This window comes from Neofelis nebulosa, chromosome 1 (genome assembly GCF_028018385.1).
Source record: "Neofelis nebulosa isolate mNeoNeb1 chromosome 1, mNeoNeb1.pri, whole genome shotgun sequence".
NCBI lineage: Eukaryota > Metazoa > Chordata > Mammalia > Carnivora > Felidae > Neofelis > Neofelis nebulosa.
In genome coordinates, this window is record NC_080782.1 from 79,830,383 (window position 1) to 79,850,958 (window position 20,576).

Sequence of the window (20,576 nt, forward strand, 5' to 3'; positions counted from 1 at the left end):
TATTTAAGGGGAACAGGATAACAGCCAACTTTTGTTTATGTCAATTTTTGCTTATGAAATTTGTGAAAAGGTTGCTCATTGCTGTATTTTGGGAGTTTGTTGTTTCTTTCAAGTCATTGTAACTCTTTTCTTTTAAACCATAGACCTGACTGATAAAGTTCTTCCTCCTTCTTTCTACCAGAAAACTAAATATATTGTTAGATTTTATTAAGAGTACTTTTATGACCACCTGATTTGCTGGACTTTCTGTCTTTAGTTGAAGAACATTTCAGCTTCTACTTTTCCTGGATATTTTCCCTCATCCATCAACCACTTGGGTAGCTTTGTTCTTAAGGAAAATTTTTATTTTCCATTGTTGGTATAATACCATACATCTGAGTTAAAGGTATTATTCAGAAAACAGTACTTGGAATTTGAGGAGGAGTAGTATGATTGATTGATAATTTGGGAGACACTTCCTGTGGTAGCCTTGAACTTGTCTTGTGAAAATAATAAAGTAATTTCTAAAATAAAATTTAGCTTCTATTGTTTTATTTATATTGGTTTCTGAACATCATCCTGGGTGTAAAAATATGTCTTGTCTTACTCGGTATATCTTAATGTTTTAACATTTTTGTCTTTAGCATAGTTTATTCATTTGTGTTGGTAGTAAACAGTACCTTGAATTAATTTTTGAACTAACAAGTATTTTCTTATTTCTGTATATTTACAAATCTATTTTTTAATGGATAGTGAAGCCCACATTTAAACCAAACAATTATTTTCTGTTAGGTTTATCAAGAGTTACAAGAAGTTTGGTGGCCCTCTGGAAAGGTAAACATGTTTGTCATTCTCATAGAATTACATGTGGGTTACATGCCGTCAGCTTTATTTACTTATGCTAATACTCACTTTAGCTACTTTGTTAAATTTGCTTTAAAAGTCATTTACAAAGTCCGTAGAAAGCAAATTTCAAGTAGACTTTTAAAAAGATTTTTATATTCTCAATTCCTTCTAGTCTCTAAAATTTTATCTACAAATGAAGTTTTCTTTAAAATACATAGATCTATAAAATACTCAACATTGTTTTTTAATACTCAGTGTTTTCATAATTGTACTTTGCATATGCTTTTATCCCTTTTTTTCCATCACAAACATGAAAAGCAGATTTATCCTTCCAGAAGGTGAGCTGCTAATTTCAGTCTTTTGACTTAAAGACCAGTTCTGTTGCCCTACTAGGGAAATTTTCTTAAGTTTCCCTGATTAGAGTTCCTTCTTATACCAGCTATTAAAATTCAGATTATCGGGGCGCCTGGGTGGCGCAGTCGGTTAAGCGTCCGACTTCAGCCAGGTCACGATCTCGCGGTCCGTGAGTTCGAGCCCCGCGTCAGGCTCTGGGCTGATGGCTCGGAGCCTGGAGCCTGTTTCCGATTCTGTGTCTCCCTCTCTCTCTGCCCCTCCCCCGTTCATGCTCTGTCTCTCTCTGTCCCAAAAAAAATTAAAAAAAAATTAAAAAAAAAAAAAAATTCAGATTATCAGGACAGGTTTTTTTTGTTTTTTTTTTTAAGTTAATGGTTAATCTCAGTAATTGTTGGTGATTTGAATATTCTTTGACGTTTGGTTGTGGCTAATCCACTGTCTGAATATACAGTGGCAAAGACTCAAATTGGCTTAGTTCTATTTTTTCTCTCTTAACCTCCATTTTAAAAGTATTTGTTTTATTTTGAATATTTAGAGTACTATACTGTATTTATCGAAAAAAATCCAGATAACTGGACCTGCCCAGTTCAAGCTTGTGTTGTTTAAAGTTCATCTGTATTACAGTGCTTAACTGCTTTTGAATTTAATATTTGATTGGTTATTAAAAGCTTTTACAGAATTATTACATAATCTTCAATTTGAAGCATACCATTCTGTAATGAATTGGTTAACTGTATTATTCTTGAATATATAAATGAATTGTTTCCCTGCCAAATATTTTAACATTTAAATGTTTTTTTTTTGTTTTTTTTGTTTTTTTTGTTTTTAAATGTATCTTGTGCCAGTTATCTGAACCAGAATTTGTAGGGCATGGAAAGTGACTTGTAGAGCTTGAGATAAAGTGAAACTTAGTCTCCCTTAAATGGTGCCACTTTATTCTGCATGTTTACCTGAGAATTATATTATTTCATTAACAGATTAGATGCAATTGCTCGGGATGCTGAATTAGTTGATAAGTCAGAGACCGACCTCAGACGACTAGGAGAATTGGTACATAACGGTTGCATTAAAGCTCTAAAGGATAATTCTTCAGGAACAGAACGAACAGGTAATATTAAAGTGAGAATGATTTAAAGGGAGGTAAATAGAAGTTTCAAATTATGTGAGTTTGGTATGTATTATATCTTAGCTACCTATTCATCACTCTTGAAAGATGCTTTAAAAAACAAAGCAGGACCATTCCTGGGTAATAGGAAATGGGTAATAGAATTGTATTACTGAAACCAATAGAGTTTGTCTTTCTGTCTGGTATATTCTAGCTGGTAGATAGCATTAGGTGTTACTGTATTTTTTGTATATAAATGGCTAGGAAAAGATAGTGTACATGTATAATATTGTTTTGGGGCATAATTACTTCATTATGCTTATTTTGTAATTTACCTAAATGAAAATATTTAGATAAGATTTAGTAATAAAATGTACTGGAAAAAATCATGCTAGAACTCTATTTAGAAGGTGACAGCATTAATAGATTGAAGTATCTTGTGCAATTGATAAAACAATTAAGAAATGCTTTCTGTGAATTCACATCTGCTATAATGTAAGTACTAGTATGTACTGAAAAATCTTGTAGTGAATTTAGAGTTTGCCAACAAGTGCCCCCTCCCAATAATATAAACAGGTAAAACGAATTGATTAGCTAAATAAGTAATGCTTATTAATATACATCATAGTGTATCTTGCTTAGAATTGTATATTTCATACTTTTTTATGTCTTAAAAAAAATTAAGGTGGTAGACTTGGAAAAGTGAAGGGTCCAACATTCCGAATATCAGGAGTACAAGTGAATGCCAAGCTCGTCATCTCCCATGAAGAAGAATTGATACCATTGCATAAATCCATTCCTTCAGATCCAGAAGAAAGAAAACAGTGAGTTACTTACTATACCCATTATAAAATATTTATTGTTAATAATTCAGCTGTGTATGGATGTTCAAAATGTTTTTTTATGTCACTGGCTAGCTTGAATGAAATGTTTTTAAAGATAAAATAAAGCATAGTGTTTTGAAGTTCTAATAATTTAAATATGTTTTTCAAAATTTTAATATGGCAGTTATAAACTTGACAGTGGTTATTAACTTTGTTACTAGGTATACTATCCCATGCCATACAAAGGCAGCTCATTTTGATATAGACTGGGGCAAAGAAGATGATTCCAATTTGTTAATTGGTATCTACGAATATGGATATGGAAGCTGGGAAATGATTAAAATGGATCCTGACCTCAGTCTAACACACAAGGTACTTAAATATTTGTTTCTGTTGACCATTGATGTTAGATTTTTGCTTTTAAATTATGTTAGAAATTAATTAGACTGATGGGAAACCAAGGCCCTAACGAGCTGTATGACCTTGGCTTCTTGGTTTTCATGAAGGGGTTGAATTTAAATGATGTGAGATTTTGCTTTACCTCTAAAATTATATACTTGTTACTAAGGCATAGGTATATTTTTCTTCATAGCATTAAGTTTAAACCTCTAATTCCATCATTATCTTATTTTTATCAAAAAAATGATTCTGAAATATTTTATAATTTTTTGCTAAAATCAAACAATATTTAGGGATTTTGGTGATTTGATACTACCCTAGTAGCTAAAATCATTTCTTTGCGTAAACTGGAAAAAACAGGAAGCATTGCCTTATCTTTTTATCTTATTTAAATTATATTTTTATATTTTACTTTTTCACAGACAGAGGGGAACCTTTTGATATTGGTGCTCTGTCATTTGTTGCCTGTGAGGCCAAACTTAAAATAGTTTAAAATCCCACTGTGGATATTTTCTCAAGGTGCATGCTTTGGGTCACCTTAAATAGATGATAAGATTGTTCTAGGACTCTTTGTATACTGTACAGTTAAATGTACTGTTATTGAGAAAGGAAGGATATCTAAGAATACTGTAATGTTTAATAACACTGAATGCTAAATACACTTGTATATTGGAAAAGAAATTTTTAACCTCACACTTTGTATTATTATTTTGAATGTAGGCATTTTTTTTTCATGTATTTATTTAGAACTTATTCCCAGGCAAATTAAATCTTTGCTGTGGCGTAGGTATATAAAAATGTATTTTGCACTCTTAGTTGTTTAATGCCCATAAATTTTAACAGTTGTAACCTGTCAGTAAATTATATGTATTTCTTTCAATGAGTGAGAATTTTTTAGGCAGTAACATTTTCATGTAATTTATTAAGAACAACCTGAGAAAGTTAATTTCTTTCAGATTCTTCCAGATGATCCTGATAAAAAACCACAAGCAAAGCAGTTGCAGACACGTGCAGACTACCTCATCAAATTACTTAGTAAAGATCTTGCAAGAAAAGAAGCTCAGAGACTTTCTGGTGCAGTAAGTTAAAACTTAGTGCTTGAGAACAATTTACTTTTCAGTAAGTGTAGTTTAGTGATAGCCCTAGACATCTAAGTCTAATATGACCTTACAAGTGTATTTTTCTATATTTTAGTAGCTTTAATTGTATATGGTGATATTTGCCTTCAGTTGTCTCTGTATTTCTTTTAAAACTGGTAAGTCTTTCAGAAGTAGGATCCTGGGTTGTGTGTGTGTGTGTGTGTGTGTGTGTATGTGTGTGTTTCCTGGTGTTTGGATAGGTGGTGGGGGCAACTTGTTTAGAGAGGAGTAATTTTTGAGAGGTCGGGCCTCTATGACTATTTTATTTGGTGTTATTGGAGAGCTAAAGGTACAGCATTAAAGGTCACAGAGCTTATTTATGAGAGGGGTTCAGAAGAGTAGGAAAAATACACTGAAAGAGAGGTCATTAGAAACAGTCTTTACAATTTACATTATAATCACAATGTGATTATATAATTACATTGTGTAAAATAATTTTTATGTAAAATAATTTTAATGCTATCTCTGTTAGGATCAAATTTAGTTGAAGATAATTGTAAATTAGAAAGGTGAAAAACCTTCCATTTTTTTTCAACTTCCACTTTGCTTTAATTCTTTTTTATTTTTATTTTTTTTTTTATTTTTTAAAAAATTTTTTTTTTCAACGTTTTTTATTTATTTTTGGGACAGAGAGAGACAGAGCATGAACGGGGGAGGGGCAGAGAGAGAGGGAGACACAGAATCGGAAACAGGCTCCAGGCTCCGAGCCATCAGCCCAGAGCCTGACGCGGGGCTCGAACTCACGGACCGCGAGATCGTGACCTGGCTGAAGTCGGACGCTTAACCGACTGCGCCACCCAGGCGCCCCGCTTTAATTCTTTTTTAAAGGAATAATTATAGTTAGTATCAGTTACTCATGATAATATGTACTTGACTCATTAAATTATGTCAGTTTTGTTGACTTTCTAAGATTGGTGTAACTTATTACCAATAGACCAAGGATTGGGTAGGAATATGTGTTAACTTTTAAGATTTACTACTTAAGGAATTTTTTAAAATTGAATCTCTGGAGTTGGTTAGAATAAAATAATTATTTTTAGGGAGGTTCAAAGAGGAGAAAAGCAAGAGCTAAGAAGAATAAAGCATTGAAGTCTATAAAAGTGAAAGAAGAAATAAAGAGTGATTCTTCACCCTTGCCCTCAGAGAAGTCTGATGAAGATGATGATAAGGTAAGAATGTGTTTTGGAAGAACAGCCTTTTTATATTAGAAAGGGAACATAATGTGTTTTAGTATACTTGCCATTTAAAAATTGAACTAAGACCTAAAATTTTACATTTAGGTACTGAAGTTCATTTTGTGTAGTTTATTACATAGTCTCACATGGAGAACAGAATTCTACTTGTCCCATAGAATGTCACTAAGAGGGATAGAGCAAAGGTTCTTCCTTTTCAGAGGTTTGCCATTTAAATGAGGTTCTGTCTCCTTTAATTTTATTTTGAATGGGACTGGCTTACTTTAGTTTTTATAGGAAGGTTGAACATTGCATGTATCATTATTAATGGGATTCTGGGTTATTTCTTTCCGAATCCACATACATGCAATCTATAGTCATACAAAGAAAGAAATTAGTCTTTGTCAAGATTTGGTTAGTAATACATTGGCCATACTTGCACTTTTCAGGATGAGATCACTTCTGTGAAACATCCAAATAAAAAAATTAAAACAGAAAGAGACAGTGAAGAAAGACCTGAGCCAGATGTTTTTATAAAGAAGGAATCAGAAGAAAAGAGGGAAGCAAAAGAAAAAGAGAATAAAAGAGAACTTAAAAGGGAGATAAAAGAAAAAGAGGATAAGAAAGATTTAAAGGAAAAAGATTTTAAAGAGAAAAGAGAAAACAAAGTAAAAGAAGCTATACAGAAAGAAAAAGACATAAAGGAAGAAAAGGTATGCAAATCATAATGTAAAACTTAGAAAGTGACAAAATCAACATATTTACATTTTAGGAAAATAAACTGTCTATCAGCCCAAATTAGCCTGAATAAGTTCTTTAAAAATACATGTGGGTATCTAGAAGAGGAGAAAAATAGGTTTGGATCTGTTTTTTTAAATGCCTTACCTGTAGGGTAATGTTACACAGTAATTTTTTTTTGGTTTCCCCAAATAAAATTGGGGAAAGAAAAAGAGTATGGAATGTGAACAAGCAATTATAGAATAAAAAGATACATTAATTGTTTTCTGAAAGTGTTAATCATTTCACCTTTGTTGTTGCTGGATTTTTTTCCCCTTTTTCTTTAGTTGAGTGAATCCAAGTCTGATAGCAAGGAAAGATCCAAGAAATCTTCAGTGTCAGATGCTCCAGTTCATATCACAGCAAGTGGTGAACCAGTTCCCATATCTGAAGAATCTGAAGAGCTAGATCAGAAGACATTCAGCATTGTAAGTAGTAGACTTACTGGTTATTAGTAAGAATTCATATAATATTTTATTTTAATTGGCAGTTTTATCTTTTGGAGCTTTTAATTTAGAAATGTATTTGAATTGGGTAGTATTGCAATTCAGATTGATAAAGGCAATAGATTTAAATTTTGAAAGTTATAAATGTACAATTAACTTGGAAAAACTTCTTATTAAAGACTTTAGGGAAAGTCATTTAAGGAACACTTAGAGTGAATTTTTTTCCCTTCAACTTCAGAATTTTAAAGTTTTCAGTTCCTGAACCTTTTATCTATATAAAACAGTGCTTCTTATCTACAGTAAATGACGAGCTATTTTCCCCCCAGTATTTTATAGGCCAGTATTCTTAGAAAGTATAGTTAAAAATAATAATAATAATAATTTCGTTAGAGAAGTGAAAGTAAGGGAAAAATACACAAAATGTAATAAGCCCACTGGGGCTTATGACAGACATAAAATTGCACTGTCAAATTGATATGAAGGTTTCTAAAATTTCTGTACCTGTCCCCCATTGTGGACTAGTACAAGTTCATAGACCTTGAGTAACACTGGTCTAAAAAATACTGGTTTTACATGGTACCATGCTTTTATGTTCATCAAAGTCAGAGAGGAACTATCTTGGCGTTTTTCCAGATGATTTATTTACTGAATATAATCAGGAAACCAAAATAGTCTCAACTGTGAAATTAACTGTGATACAAATTTTGAGGAAAACTTTATAGTGAGGTTGCAGTGTGGAAAAACAGTTTGGTATAGTAATTGAATATACTGGCTCTGGAGCCAGTTCAAAAAGTAAGTATAATGATTAAATGAGTTAATACATGGAAAGTTTTTCAGCTAGTGCCTTTATTTTAAGAAATTGTTGTAGTGGATGTTGTTATTGAATATAGACATGCCATCAGATTGATAAAGGACTAAAAGAATCCAGATACAGAGCAAAATCAAGAAGGAGTAATACTGTTAGAAAAAAAAGACTGCATGATATGAGACCGGTACAAATTATCCTTGAATAAGAGACATGCTGTTATTGGTAGCACCCAAAGTGAAAATTTATAGTCTGATATATAAATGTATATCTCATTGGGGCGCCTGGGTGACTTGGTAAAGCATCTGACTCTTGATCTCGAGGTCTTGATCTCGAGGTTGTGAGTTCAAGCCCTACACTGGGCACATCCCCTGGGCATGGAGCCTCCTCAGAAAGAAAGTATCATATTTATATATAGTTAAGGTATGCACAAATATGTGTAAATATATATTCTTATAAGAAAGTATTTCCTCTTTAGGATCCCTAGAATCTGAATCTTTGGCACTGCTAAGGTGTAATCTTAAGTCAAGTTTATCGCTGGTATAAATTAAATGCTAGACTTGAAAGGTGGAAATTTTCACTTCTAAAATCACGTTTTTGTTTTACCTACTGTACCATTCTATATTCCCCGGGTTAACTTCTTGTCCTGTTTTCTTCTACTTTGTATCCTAACTAGAGAAGGTTGATCAGTGAACCCATTTATTCATTCCTGCTAATTCCATGGCATGCCCTAATAGGGCTTCAAATATTATTCATGCACTTTAAGTATAATAGTTCCTACCATAGGTTTTTCTCCTCCTTATTTTTGGCTGTTCACATCCCTCCAATCCCTAATAATATTGGAGACATTCAGATAAGCTACTCTTGTTCCTGTCTTCCATCTTACTTATTTGTACATATCTCTAGACTTTTCATTTCTGTGTCTTCAGGTTTACAGGCTGGCATTACTTAGCATCTTTTTAAGATTAATCTTTCTGTTTGTGACTTGGTTCTTCTTAACCTAGCGTATCCATTTTCTATTAATTTTTTATTTTAAACCCCTCTCTGTTGGGTAGAAATGGGAAGGTAGATGGTGATGTGCTTTTGCTTTTCTGAGGTGAAAATGAACTCTTTGAACTGCTTCCTTTACCTGCTCATTACTGAGTTTGGTGTAATTGCACCTCTTGCCTCTTTTCTTTGCCCACATTTCCTCCTTGGCTTTCTGACTTGTTCATGTAACTGCCTTAAAGGAAAATTTCCTGTTGTGCCCAATACATGAATTTCTTCTTCACTAACCTTCATAATTGATCTTAAAATCTCTTGTATTATGGAGATGAAGAATGGAATTATTTTAAACATGGACTCTGGAGCCAGAGCTTACATGATTACGATTTTACTACTGTATAAATTTTATTTGGGAATAGCTATAATTATAAATTTAATGGCCTTTTCTCAGTCTTCATTTTCCTTCACATCCTTGCCTAATTTAGCATCTTATTTTGTGCCTTATTGATCTGTCTCCTAAATGTGAGTATAATTTAATAGTCAAGAATGAATACAGAGTTCCAGGTCAGACCTGGGTTTGCCAGATGTTATGTCAGTCTGAACTTCAGTTTCTTCAATAAAATAAATAGTATTGCAAAGGCCTACTACTGGAATCAAAAGAGGTGCCTTTTACACAACACACAGCTTCTGATACATAGTAAGTACTTTATAAATATTTATTACCATTGCTCCATTTCCCATCTTCAGGCCCTGGCCTTAGCGCATGGATTTCAGTCATGAATTCCTCCTTTTTTTCTTATCCCCTCCCCCCGCCCCCCAATCAGTCAATGAACAAATGATACTGGACTAAGCAAATGATATTGGCTCTGCCATACTGCTTCAAGCTACAGCCATCTCTTCCCTGGATTCTTTCAACAGCTTCATAGCTGTTTTCACCATTCCTACTCTATCCCCTGCTATACCCTTTTCGTTCCTCAATGCATACTCCCCACAGCAACCAGAGTGATAGCGACTATCAGGGAGAATAAAGTCACCCCTCTTATTTTTGACTTAAAATCCTTGAGTGGCTTTCCCTCTCACTCAGGATTAAAAGATTCATAATTATAGGCCAAAAGATGCTGCATCTGATTTATTACTCCCATCATCTCTGCTACTTCCCTCACTTAGTAGGTCCCAGCCACACTGTCATTTATACTGTTCCTTTGAACATAAAAATTTTAGAACTTCCTCTGCTCAAAATAGCTTACTCCTTCATGTTCTTTAGATGTCTGCTCAAACATCACTCTTCTCTGATACTGTATATGAAGTAGAAACCTCTCTACTTTTTCTTGCTTTCTTTTTCTTTATCACAGTTGTCACCATCCAACACATAGTCTATTTATTTATTGGCTGTTTTCTCCTACTAGAGTACAGGTTCCACAAAGGCAAGGTGTCTTTTTATTTACTGCTCTGTCTCCTGAGTCTAGGACAATGCTGAGAACAGGGTATACAGTCGAATGACATACACTGAATGAATCATTTTCTAGCAGAATATAAACTACCAAAATTGAACAAGAAGCAGGAAATGTAGAGAACAGATACAGGAGTAATGCTAAAAATTAGAAAAAGATTTCTTAAAAAAAAAAAAATCAGGCCTGGCTGAGTTCTAATTTTAAGTAAAAAATATTTGATTCTAATGTTATTTAAGTTATTCCTGACAAAAGTTGGATAAGTTCCAAATGATCTGGACAAATAGGTCAGTAAAACAGAATAAAATCCACAGAAACAATTCCACACATAATATAGACAGTTAATTTATAATAAGAGTGGCCCTTCCACAGCAACAATACAAGGATTTTTTTTTTTTTTTTTTTTTTTTTTTAGTGTTTATTTATTTCTGAGAAACAGCACGAGTGGGACAGGGGCAGAGAGAGGGGGAGACAGAGAATCTGATGCAGGCTTTAGGCTCTGAGCTGTCAGCACCGAGCCCGACATGGGCTTGAACTCACTAAATATATTGTCTGTAATTGATCCATCCTTAACATTCCTGAACTAACCCAACTTTACTACTTGTAAATTATTAATTATTATTAATCATTGTTCATTTTAAATTTGCTTTACATGTTAATATATATTAATATATGTTAATATATATAAATTAGTTTGCTTTTTTAGTGATATTTTCATTCTACTTTTGGTGTAAGGTTATAGTTTGTTTTGTTTTGTTTTTTAAATCTTTTATTTATTTTTGAGAGAGAGAGAGCGAGATCGAGCAGGGGAGGAACAGAGAGAGAGAGAGAGAGAGAGAGAATATGAAACACATTCCAGGCTCTGAGCTGTCGGCACAGAGCCCAAAGTGGGGCTTGAACTCACAAACCTTGAGATTGTGACCTGAGCCAAAGTTGGATGCCCAACCAGATGAGTCACCCAGGCGCCCCTGAGGTTATAGTTTTTATTGCACAAATTGTATTTTAACTGAATCATCAATTTTTGTTATATCCTCTTTTTATTAGCATGCTAGTGATATGTAGGGTAAGGAAAAAGGTTGGTTTCTATCAAGTATCACCAACTCTTTGAGTAGCCAAAATATGGTAAGAGCAAAATTCATTAGTTACTTTGTTTTGTCCCAAAGGTTTAGAAGAATAGACAATTTATACTTATAGGTCAATTGATTTTAATAGTTTGACAGCATATTTTATTTTATAAAAGGTCCTCATATTTTTACATTTTGTTCTACATTAGAGTGAGTCTAGGGTATTAAGTTATAGTCTGAAATATTTTATTTTTTAACATTCTGTGTTTTAAGACTGCTTGATGATGATTGGGGCGCCTGGGTGGCTCAGTCAGATAAGCACCCAAGTCTTGGATTCAGCTCAGGTCATGATCTTAACCTTGTACTGTCAGCATGGAACCTGCTTGGGATTCTCGGTCGGTCGGTCGGTCGGTCAGTCTGTCTATCTCTCTCTCTCTTTCTCTCGGCCCCTCCCCCACACAAGTGCACATTCTCTGTCTCTTTTTCTCTCGAAATAAACTTTAAAAAAAAAAAAAAAAGACTGCTTCATGATGTGTTGCAGTGCAGAAAGTAACCATTTTTACAGAGGGTAAATTAATCCAAAGCTTTTACATGCACAAAGGTTGAATTTAAATGATAATGAAAAACCTTACTTTCTGAAGATAATCTGAGGGGAAAAAAACCCTGATATTTAAGAGCTGTGAGGCGAGCTTTAATGCTTATTTTAACATCAAACAGTGCTATATTTACTCATATAGATATCATTGAAAGAAGTAGATCTTTGTTGAATTCTTGTTTTTAATACATGTTCTTATTTTCCCATTTTAAAGTGTAAAGAAAGAATGAGGCCTGTCAAAGCAGCTTTGAAACAACTTGATAGGCCTGAAAAAGGCCTTTCAGAAAGAGAACAACTGGAGCATACTAGACAGTGTTTAATAAAAATTGGAGACCATATCACAGAATGTCTGAAAGAGTATACAAATCCTGAACAAATCAAGCAGTGGAGAAAGTAAGTGATGTACTTTTTAGGAAATGTTAATTTCCTAAATTGTAATTATGTAACCATCTAATTGTCTCATATTTCAATTTATTTTTCCTATTCTGAAGTTTAGATAACAAAATACTATTTAAAGAAGTAATCTGAAGGCATTTGTTTTCATTTTTTCCCTTTAAAGCTTTTTATTTATGAATGATTGCTTAATTCACATCATGATAAGGCACAGGTGGCACCTCTGTCATTAAGAAATAGTCAACATTGTTTCATTAAAATTCAGATTGCATTTTATTTTTAAAAATCTCTGCACTTCACCAAATTATTCTTAGTAATATCTTTAGTTTGCAGTTCCAAATAAACAAATTTGTTACATAAATTTAGCAATTCATCTTCCAGGTGTGAGTATATAGCCTTGTAAGAATTAATATTCTCAAACAGTGTAAAATGCACACTTTTATTTTCCCTTTTATTTTAGAAGCAGCAGCACAGTTGATCTTAAAATTTTAAGTCTGAGCTGCTGTATTATACAAATCATTTAATGATTACCAGATCAGATCAGTGTTAAGCCAAACTGCAAGACAAGTTAGGAATACTATAAAATGACCATAAACCAGTCCTGTCAGTTTATTAGTCTGCTGATTTCTTGCTTTATGCAGTGCAGCTACATACCAAAGCAAAAAACTGTAATGACATATTTCTGAAGGAGTGATGATTAAAGTTAAAAAAGAAATTCTATCCTTGTCCCCTTTCTCCTTAATGCACATTATCTGATGGTATCTTTATTCAGACTACTAACATAGCTTGTTTCTTTTATACCTAATATAAATCATAATACGAGTCCCTTTTTGACTTGTAAATTTACATATTTTTGGTTTCAATAGGATGGATTACTGCTTTTTTTGCTCTAAAAGGCTATAAAATTAAGGGATTTGGAAGAGAACTAAAACAATGTTTGGTTTTATTTGGAGTCTTACCCAAATGGGGACACCAATTTGGCTCAGTGGGTGGAGCATGTGATTCTTGATCTCAGGGTCATGAGTTCAAGCCCCACGTTGGGTGTAGAGATTACTTTAAAAAAAAAAAAAAAAGGTTGGAGTCTTAGCCATATAAAGTTTTTATTTTATTTTTTATTTATTTATTTTTGAGAGAGAAAGCACAAACAGGAAGGGGCAGAGAGAGGGAGACACAGAATCTGAAATAGGCTCCAGGTTCTGAGCTGTCAGCACAGAGCCCGATGAGGGGCCCGAATGCCCGCAGTGGAGATCATGACCTGAGCCGAAGTCAAAGGTGTAAACAGCTGAGCCACCCAGGCACCTCCATATAAAGTTATTTATTTATTTTTTTATTTTTTTAAATTATTGTCAAGTTAGCTAAACATACAGTGTATACACTGTGCTCTTGGTTTTGGGGATATATTCCCATGATTCATCACTTCACATACAAAACGCATTGCTCATCCCAGTAAGTGCCCTCCTCAATGCCCATCACCCGTTTTCCCCTCTCCTCCGCACACCACCCCCCCATCAACCCTCAGTTTGTTTTCTGTATTTAAGAGTCTCTTACAGTTTGTAGAAATAATCTCTTTAGACTTTGTTCTACGGAAGGCTAAGTATATGTGTATGTGTTTCTACCTAGGGGATAAGGATTCCATGAAAAAGCTAAATATTTTCTACCAGACTGATTACCTGTTCTTTTTCTAGAAACCTGTGGATTTTTGTATCTAAGTTTACGGAGTTTGATGCAAGAAAATTACATAAGTTATATAAGCATGCTATTAAAAAACGGCAGGAATCTCAGGTAAATTGATGCATCATATTTTTCCTTTAATTTATGTTATTAAAACTGAGACATTCTTTCTTGTAGAAGAATTCAATTAATAAATGTAGGAGGAATAAAGGAAATACAGAATCACTGTCAGACCACAATAAAAGTTGCTGCAGGTAGATGTTCTGAAGGAAGCTAAAATTAGTGGCTGAGAAAACAAGATATTGGCATAGTCTAAAAGTATCTCATCTAAGATGTTTATTAATTACAAAGAGAAAAATAATGACTTTATAGAAGAGAAATCTGCTTACACCACCTTAAATGGTGAAGGGTAACATCAGCTAAAATAAGACCTATCAACATCATGAACCATCAGTATAGTGTGCTAATAAGAAAGGTAGATCACTTCTGTGGAATTCTTGGCAAAAATGTAGTACCTTAATTTGATCATGTGAAAATACCAGACAAACTCCAATTGAGAGAGGTATTCTACAAAATAACTGTCTTACATTTGAAAAGTGTCAAGGTCATTGAAGACAAAACAACGTAAAAAGCTATTCATTAGATTAGAGGAAACTAAGAAGATAAGAAAACCCAATGTAATATGGAGTTCCAGATTGGATCCTGGAACAGAAAAGGGATCTTAGTGGAAAAATGTTAAAAATTTGAACACAGTTTCTAGTTCATTTCATAGTATTGTGCCAGTGTTAACACTTAGTTTTGATTATCATACTGTGGTGTTATGTGAGATGTTAACATTAGGAAAAGCTGGGTAAACAGCATATGGGAACTTTACTGTTTTTGCAGCTTTTCTGTAATTCTAAAATTATTTCAAGGTCGAATTTTTTAAGAAAGACAGTCTATGTTTAAAAAAAATCTGCAAGTGATGCATTTATACATGTGTGTGAGAACTTCTTTCAGCATCAGGATTTCCATTTTGGGGTGTTTTTTCTTTTTCCTATTTTGTAAGGGTATTTGAAGCCACTTAAAAGATTCTTACATATGTGCATTTATTTTAGCAAAATAATGACCAGAACAGCAGCCTGAATGCTCAAGTAATTAGAAATCCAGGTAAGTGTTACTAATTGTTTTAGAAAGTAAATTTAAAAACTGTTTTCCTCTTTCAGGTTTGTTTTAGATGACACATACTCAGGTTTTAGTATTGAATCTTTTATCTTAAACAATAACTTTAGCTTATTAACCTCTCCATAAATCAACCTTTTTTGCCAGTTTCAAGAAATGATAGAATAATTGTTAAAATGAATGTATTTTTAAACAAGATTTAGAATATAATAATGTATTCTGTCTGTGCAAGAGTCACAAAAGTATAGTCTGAGAAGGAAATGGTCTCCAAATTGTTTCAGTTGTGGTTTTTCACACTTCAGAATACAGTAACCCTTTATAAGACTTAGCTCTGCCTTTATAGACCGGTTCTAAAGTCTTTAACAGTATTTGGCAACTGATTTTGTTTATCTGGATTTGAAATAAGAGTTCTTGTAATCTAGCAGCAAAGTTACTTTTGTTTACCATGTGTTTTTTTTAAGTCATTAACAAAAGCTGTACTCTTTTATCTAACAGATGTGGAAAGATTAAAAGAGAATACAAATCACGATGATAGCAGCAGGGACAGTTATTCATCTGATAGACACTTATCTCAGTATCATGATCATCATAAAGACCGACATCAGGGAGATTCTTACAAAAAGAGTGACTCTAGGAAAAGACCCTATTCTTCCTTTAGTAATGGTAAAGATCATCGTGACTGGGATCATTACAAGCAAGAAAGCAGGTAAACTGGATGGTTTTGCAGTTTTGCTTATTTGTGTCCTTCTCTTTTTGACCTTTATGTACTCTATTTGACCTTGCCAGCCAATTCATTATTCAGGTAATCAGAACAGATCTTATGTGAAATTAAGGTGTTTGTTTACAAATTAAAAAAAAAAAAAAAACCTGATATAGAGTACTTTTTGTTAGTATTAAGAACTGAATTTTTCCAAAAATTTTTTTAGTTATAAAGTGTGCAGTAAGAGATGAAAGTATAGGGAGTTCTGTATAAGTCATAGCATTCATTTTTGTTGGTTTTAGAGGATATTGGCTCAAATACTCTTCAAAATACAATAACAGAGTAAAATTAAAGCTTGATGGAATATGACTGAAATTTGATGGGCAGAATTCTGTGTTCCATTCCACTAAAAAACTCCTAGGGGAAAAATTAATTTATGTGAAAACACCCTACTGAGGATAAACTTAATCATGGCAGTCTGGGGTAGTCCTGAAATCAGGAAGTTTTCTCTGTTTAGTATTGTTTTGTTGTTTTTTGAAGCCTTTAAGTAGTTAAACAATCTGAATATAACAACAGAATACATTTTATTTCATAAAGGAGTATTTTCATCAGTTAGTTAAAAGCAAAAGAAAAAACTGAGAAGAAAAAAAGATCAGAAATAGAGGAATTAGATTTTCTTCACATTTTAGTTGTGCTTACTGCAATCATTTCTTCTCTATGATAGAAGTGCTGTCACATAATAAGTATCAATTGTAGAATGGCTCTTATAATTAGAAAAGGGCACAAAATGCAAAGCCCTGTTTGTAGCAGTAAATATTTATAATTTCACAGACTTACAGAACATAATTCATATTTTTTTTGTAACAAGGACTTTTCCCCAACCAGTGAAAGTTCTCTTCTACAAATTAGTTCATAGACTGAATTTTAAAGGTTTTTATTTTTTCTGCTTAGAGTTTCATAAAAGGCTCTGATTTCAAGGGTATTCTATATCATTATCCTAACCCCCACTTCCAGATAATTAAGATGCATTAAGACAAATGTCCCATAGAATAAAAATTAACAATCAGTTGAAAAATGGGCATGTGAGCTAATTGAAATAAGTTAGAGAAAGACAAATAGCATAAAATTTCACTTGTATCTGGAATAAAAAACAAACAACAAACAAAAACAGTGGACAAACAGAAAAGCAAAAAAGACTCATAAAGACAAGAGAACAAACTGGTGGTTGCCAGGAGGGAGGGGAATGGAGTCAGGGAGATGGGTGAAATAGGTACAGGAGATTAAGAGGTACAGATTTTCAGTTATAAAATAAGTCATGGGGGTATAAAGTACAGCTTAGTAATATTGTAATAACTTTGTATGGTGACAGATGGTAACTATACACTTACCCTGGTGAGCATTTCATGATGTATATAATTTCATATCACTGTGTTGTACCCCTGCAACTAATATACTGCATGTCCATTATAGTTTAATTAAAAATAAAATTATATTAAGTAAATAATTAAAAATGGGCATGTAAAATTAGATGGTATCTGAGGTTCTCTGTATGGTTCACTTTAGTTTTGTGAATTGAATGATTTTTCCACAGAGGCATGCAGAGACAGGTCCAGTGACTTAAGCTCACTGAGGAGGTCTTGTTGTGAAACACAGAGCTTCTATACAATTTAAAAGGATGCCTTAAAGTATTTTTCTGTTTTATTTTTTTAATATTTTTTCTATTTGGAAACATTTAATTTCCATCATTAATTTAATCCCTAATTTCTCTTCCATTAGGTATTATAGTGATAGAGAGAAACACAGAAAACTGGATGATCACAGGAGTAGAGATCACAGGTCAAATTTGGAAGGAAGTTTAAAGGACAGATCTCATTCTGATCATCGTTCTCATTCAGACCATCGGTTGCATTCAGACCATCGGGCAAGTTCTGAATATACACACCATAAATCTTCCAGGGATTATAGGTATCACTCAGATTGGCAGATGGACCACAGAGCTTCCAGTAGTGGCCCCAGATCACCACTAGATCAGAGGTCTCCTTATGGCTCCAGATCTCCATTTGAACACTCAGTTGAACACAAAAGTACACCTGAGCATACCTGGAGTAGTCGGAAAACATAACAAAAACTGATACTTTTTGTCTTTCTGGACTTTTCTTTTAGCCATATATCATAAACCAACACAGTAATTGCCTTACATGACTTGAAAGATATAAACAGATCTTCTATCAGTAGCAGTATTGTTACTTCTTTCCAGGATGCAAGGTCTATTATCCCAACAGAAGAGAAAATATTTTTATATTTAAGGATTATGCTGCACTGTACTACAAATACTGTAGTACTTTTTTTTTTTTCTTTTTTAAAGAAATGGAAAATGTTTACTATTACAGGGACCTCAACACTGCCCTTCCATATAGGCTGGATAAAACTGTTTTTAAGTCAGTGATTTTAGACTGACCTCCATTTAAATTATGTTTGTATATGAACTTTACTCTGACCTGTGATCATGTTTCAGGAAGGAATGAAAGAGAGTTCTTTTCTTAATAAAGAAAAAACACTCAAGGACTTTGTTCACTTTCCAAAGCTACTTGTTTACATTGTACACTGCGACCACCTTGCCGCTTTTCATCACAAGCTTGAATATTTAAATTCTGTACTTATATCTGTAAAATAGCCAGGAATTTCCTGTTTGTGATCTGTTATTATGCCTTTTTACACATACACACACACATGGCTGTAAATTATTGTAAATGGATTAAATGAGCTTTCCTTACTTCCTTTCCCTGCTCAGGCTTTTTTTGACTGTTCCTTTCCCTACCAACTCAGGCCTTCTTATCATTTAAAAAAAATTATCAGTGTAATAACACTTTTTAATGATTTGTCTTGATGGAATCATTGTTTAGAATGTAAAAAATGGGGAAAGGGGCCACTTAATTCCATTAGTCTCTTTTTATATTGACTATTTTATTAGATAAATGTTATTTCTTTCATTTTTTCTTTTTTAGTAAATATTGTGTTTGTAGTAACAAAATGGTGAGATAATATGTAAAATCTAAACTGCATGCTCTGGAAACATTTTTTTCAGATGCATTTGGTTTAAAAGGGTAGGTGTATGAACACTTTTCAGAATCCAAAATGGCCAAAAGTTATTGTAAAATCCATTTGTTTTCCCTTTTCATGTGGGCAATAATGTCAAATGTGCTATGCAGCCAGGTAACATTTTAGATAAACTTGATTGACTTTTAATATAAACTGTTACAATGCACACTGATTGTATATAAAAACCTTATATATGACAAATTAAATTTAAGAAAAAGGATATGTGGGCTCCTGTAATTTTCTGCTGCATTCTTACTCGCTCAAGCACTTAATTTTTTTTTTTTTTTTTTTTTTTTTTTTTTTTTTTTAAAGTAGTAACGTTTAGCTACCAGGCAAAAGGTATTTTGGTAAGCAGTTGAATATTAAGTGTGTGGCACTACAAAACTAAGTCTATTTTGAAGACTATATGAATCTATGAAGTAAAATTAGATCATAGAAATCTTTGTTGGTTTCCTGCAGATTTTATTTCAGAATGCCTTATATTTATTCACAGATTTTTATTTTGTTATATTCAGTGGGGATTTTTGAACATGTGACACATTCTTGGATGTGCGCTGTGATGTAACAAATTTGAATCTTAACTTTGACAAATATAAGTATATTGGTATATGCCTATAATAGTCTTTAAAGTGTCCCATGTTGATAAACTGTGGGAATAATCTACAGAAATTTGTCCATAGATGGATGTATTTTTTTTTAAACATTTTAATTTTCTCCATTAAAGTCTAAAATTTTATGTGAACAAAGCTTTCCTTTTTATTTTTATTTTTATTTTTATTTTTTTTTTGGTGATCCCTCTTTTAGTTACCTGAAGAACGATAATCTGTTTTTTCCTGGTATATCAGATAACATAGGAACACTAACCCAATTTTTAAATGTCAATTTATAATTAAATTTAAAAGTGATAAAACATAGTGCCGGTACACATTTTTAAGCTTTTCCACTTTTTCCACATTTAATGTAAATGATTATTCCACAAGATAGCATTTAACACAACAAGATAATGCTTAACGAAGTTGTAATATTGACATAGTAAAAAGATCAGGGTTGCATTTTTAATTCATCACTTTGTAGCTGGGATATTTGCATTATATTCTATTATACAAAATATCATAGAAGAACAATATTACATTTTTTGAGGCAATGGAATGGGCTCTTTCTTAACAATGCCATATTTAGTTGAATATATCAATCACCTAATTAGCTGAGTTGAATGGAAAACCTAAAACTGTATGTAACATTAATTGATGGAAAATATGTTCATTATTTGTAAAAAGTCAGCAATCATGTAGAAGAGGAACAAGCCATAAACTTACTAAGACACAATGGAGAAGAACATTGGTACATAGATATAACAGGGAACATTCTCTATAAAATATGCTTAAATTTTGTCTATTACATGCTCATTCTGCTTTGCTATTTATATCCATTTGTGTTTAAATTTTTAAGGGTGAGAGATTATGCATAGTACTGTACCAATTAACCCTCCACTTTAATAATATACAATAAATGATTTCTTATTAAAAGCAATGGCCTGTTTGCTTATAAAGAAAGTATTCTTCAGGGTATGTTAGAAAATAATTTTAGACTGGAAAGCTGTGGAAAACTGGAGTGT

General features: G+C 32.8%; 1 protein-coding gene across 3 annotated transcripts in view; it reads left to right on the forward strand.

Annotated features, from left to right (window-relative positions):
* The window catches only part of CHD1 (chromodomain helicase DNA binding protein 1), a 78,178-nt gene extending 58,997 nt beyond the window's left edge, over nt 1-19,181 (forward strand). For 2 of the 3 annotated variants that reach the window (XM_058726283.1, XM_058726292.1), the window contains 13 exons: nt 772-813; nt 2,157-2,287; nt 2,970-3,108; nt 3,330-3,480; nt 4,464-4,586; nt 5,687-5,815; nt 6,268-6,531; nt 6,883-7,023; nt 12,152-12,330; nt 14,016-14,112; nt 15,099-15,150; nt 15,658-15,868; nt 17,639-19,181. In XM_058726283.1, coding sequence (XP_058582266.1) covers nt 772-813; nt 2,157-2,287; nt 2,970-3,108; nt 3,330-3,480; nt 4,464-4,586; nt 5,687-5,815; nt 6,268-6,531; nt 6,883-7,023; nt 12,152-12,330; nt 14,016-14,112; nt 15,099-15,150; nt 15,658-15,868; nt 17,639-17,984 — 2,005 coding nt within the window. In that variant the 3' untranslated portion in view covers nt 17,985-19,181. The remainder of the gene's footprint in view (nt 1-771; nt 814-2,156; nt 2,288-2,969; nt 3,109-3,329; nt 3,481-4,463; nt 4,587-5,686; nt 5,816-6,267; nt 6,532-6,882; nt 7,024-12,151; nt 12,331-14,015; nt 14,113-15,098; nt 15,151-15,657; nt 15,869-17,638) is intronic. The other variant, XM_058726298.1, reaches the window with a different exon arrangement.
* The last annotated feature ends 1,395 nt before the right edge of the window (nt 19,182-20,576 follow it).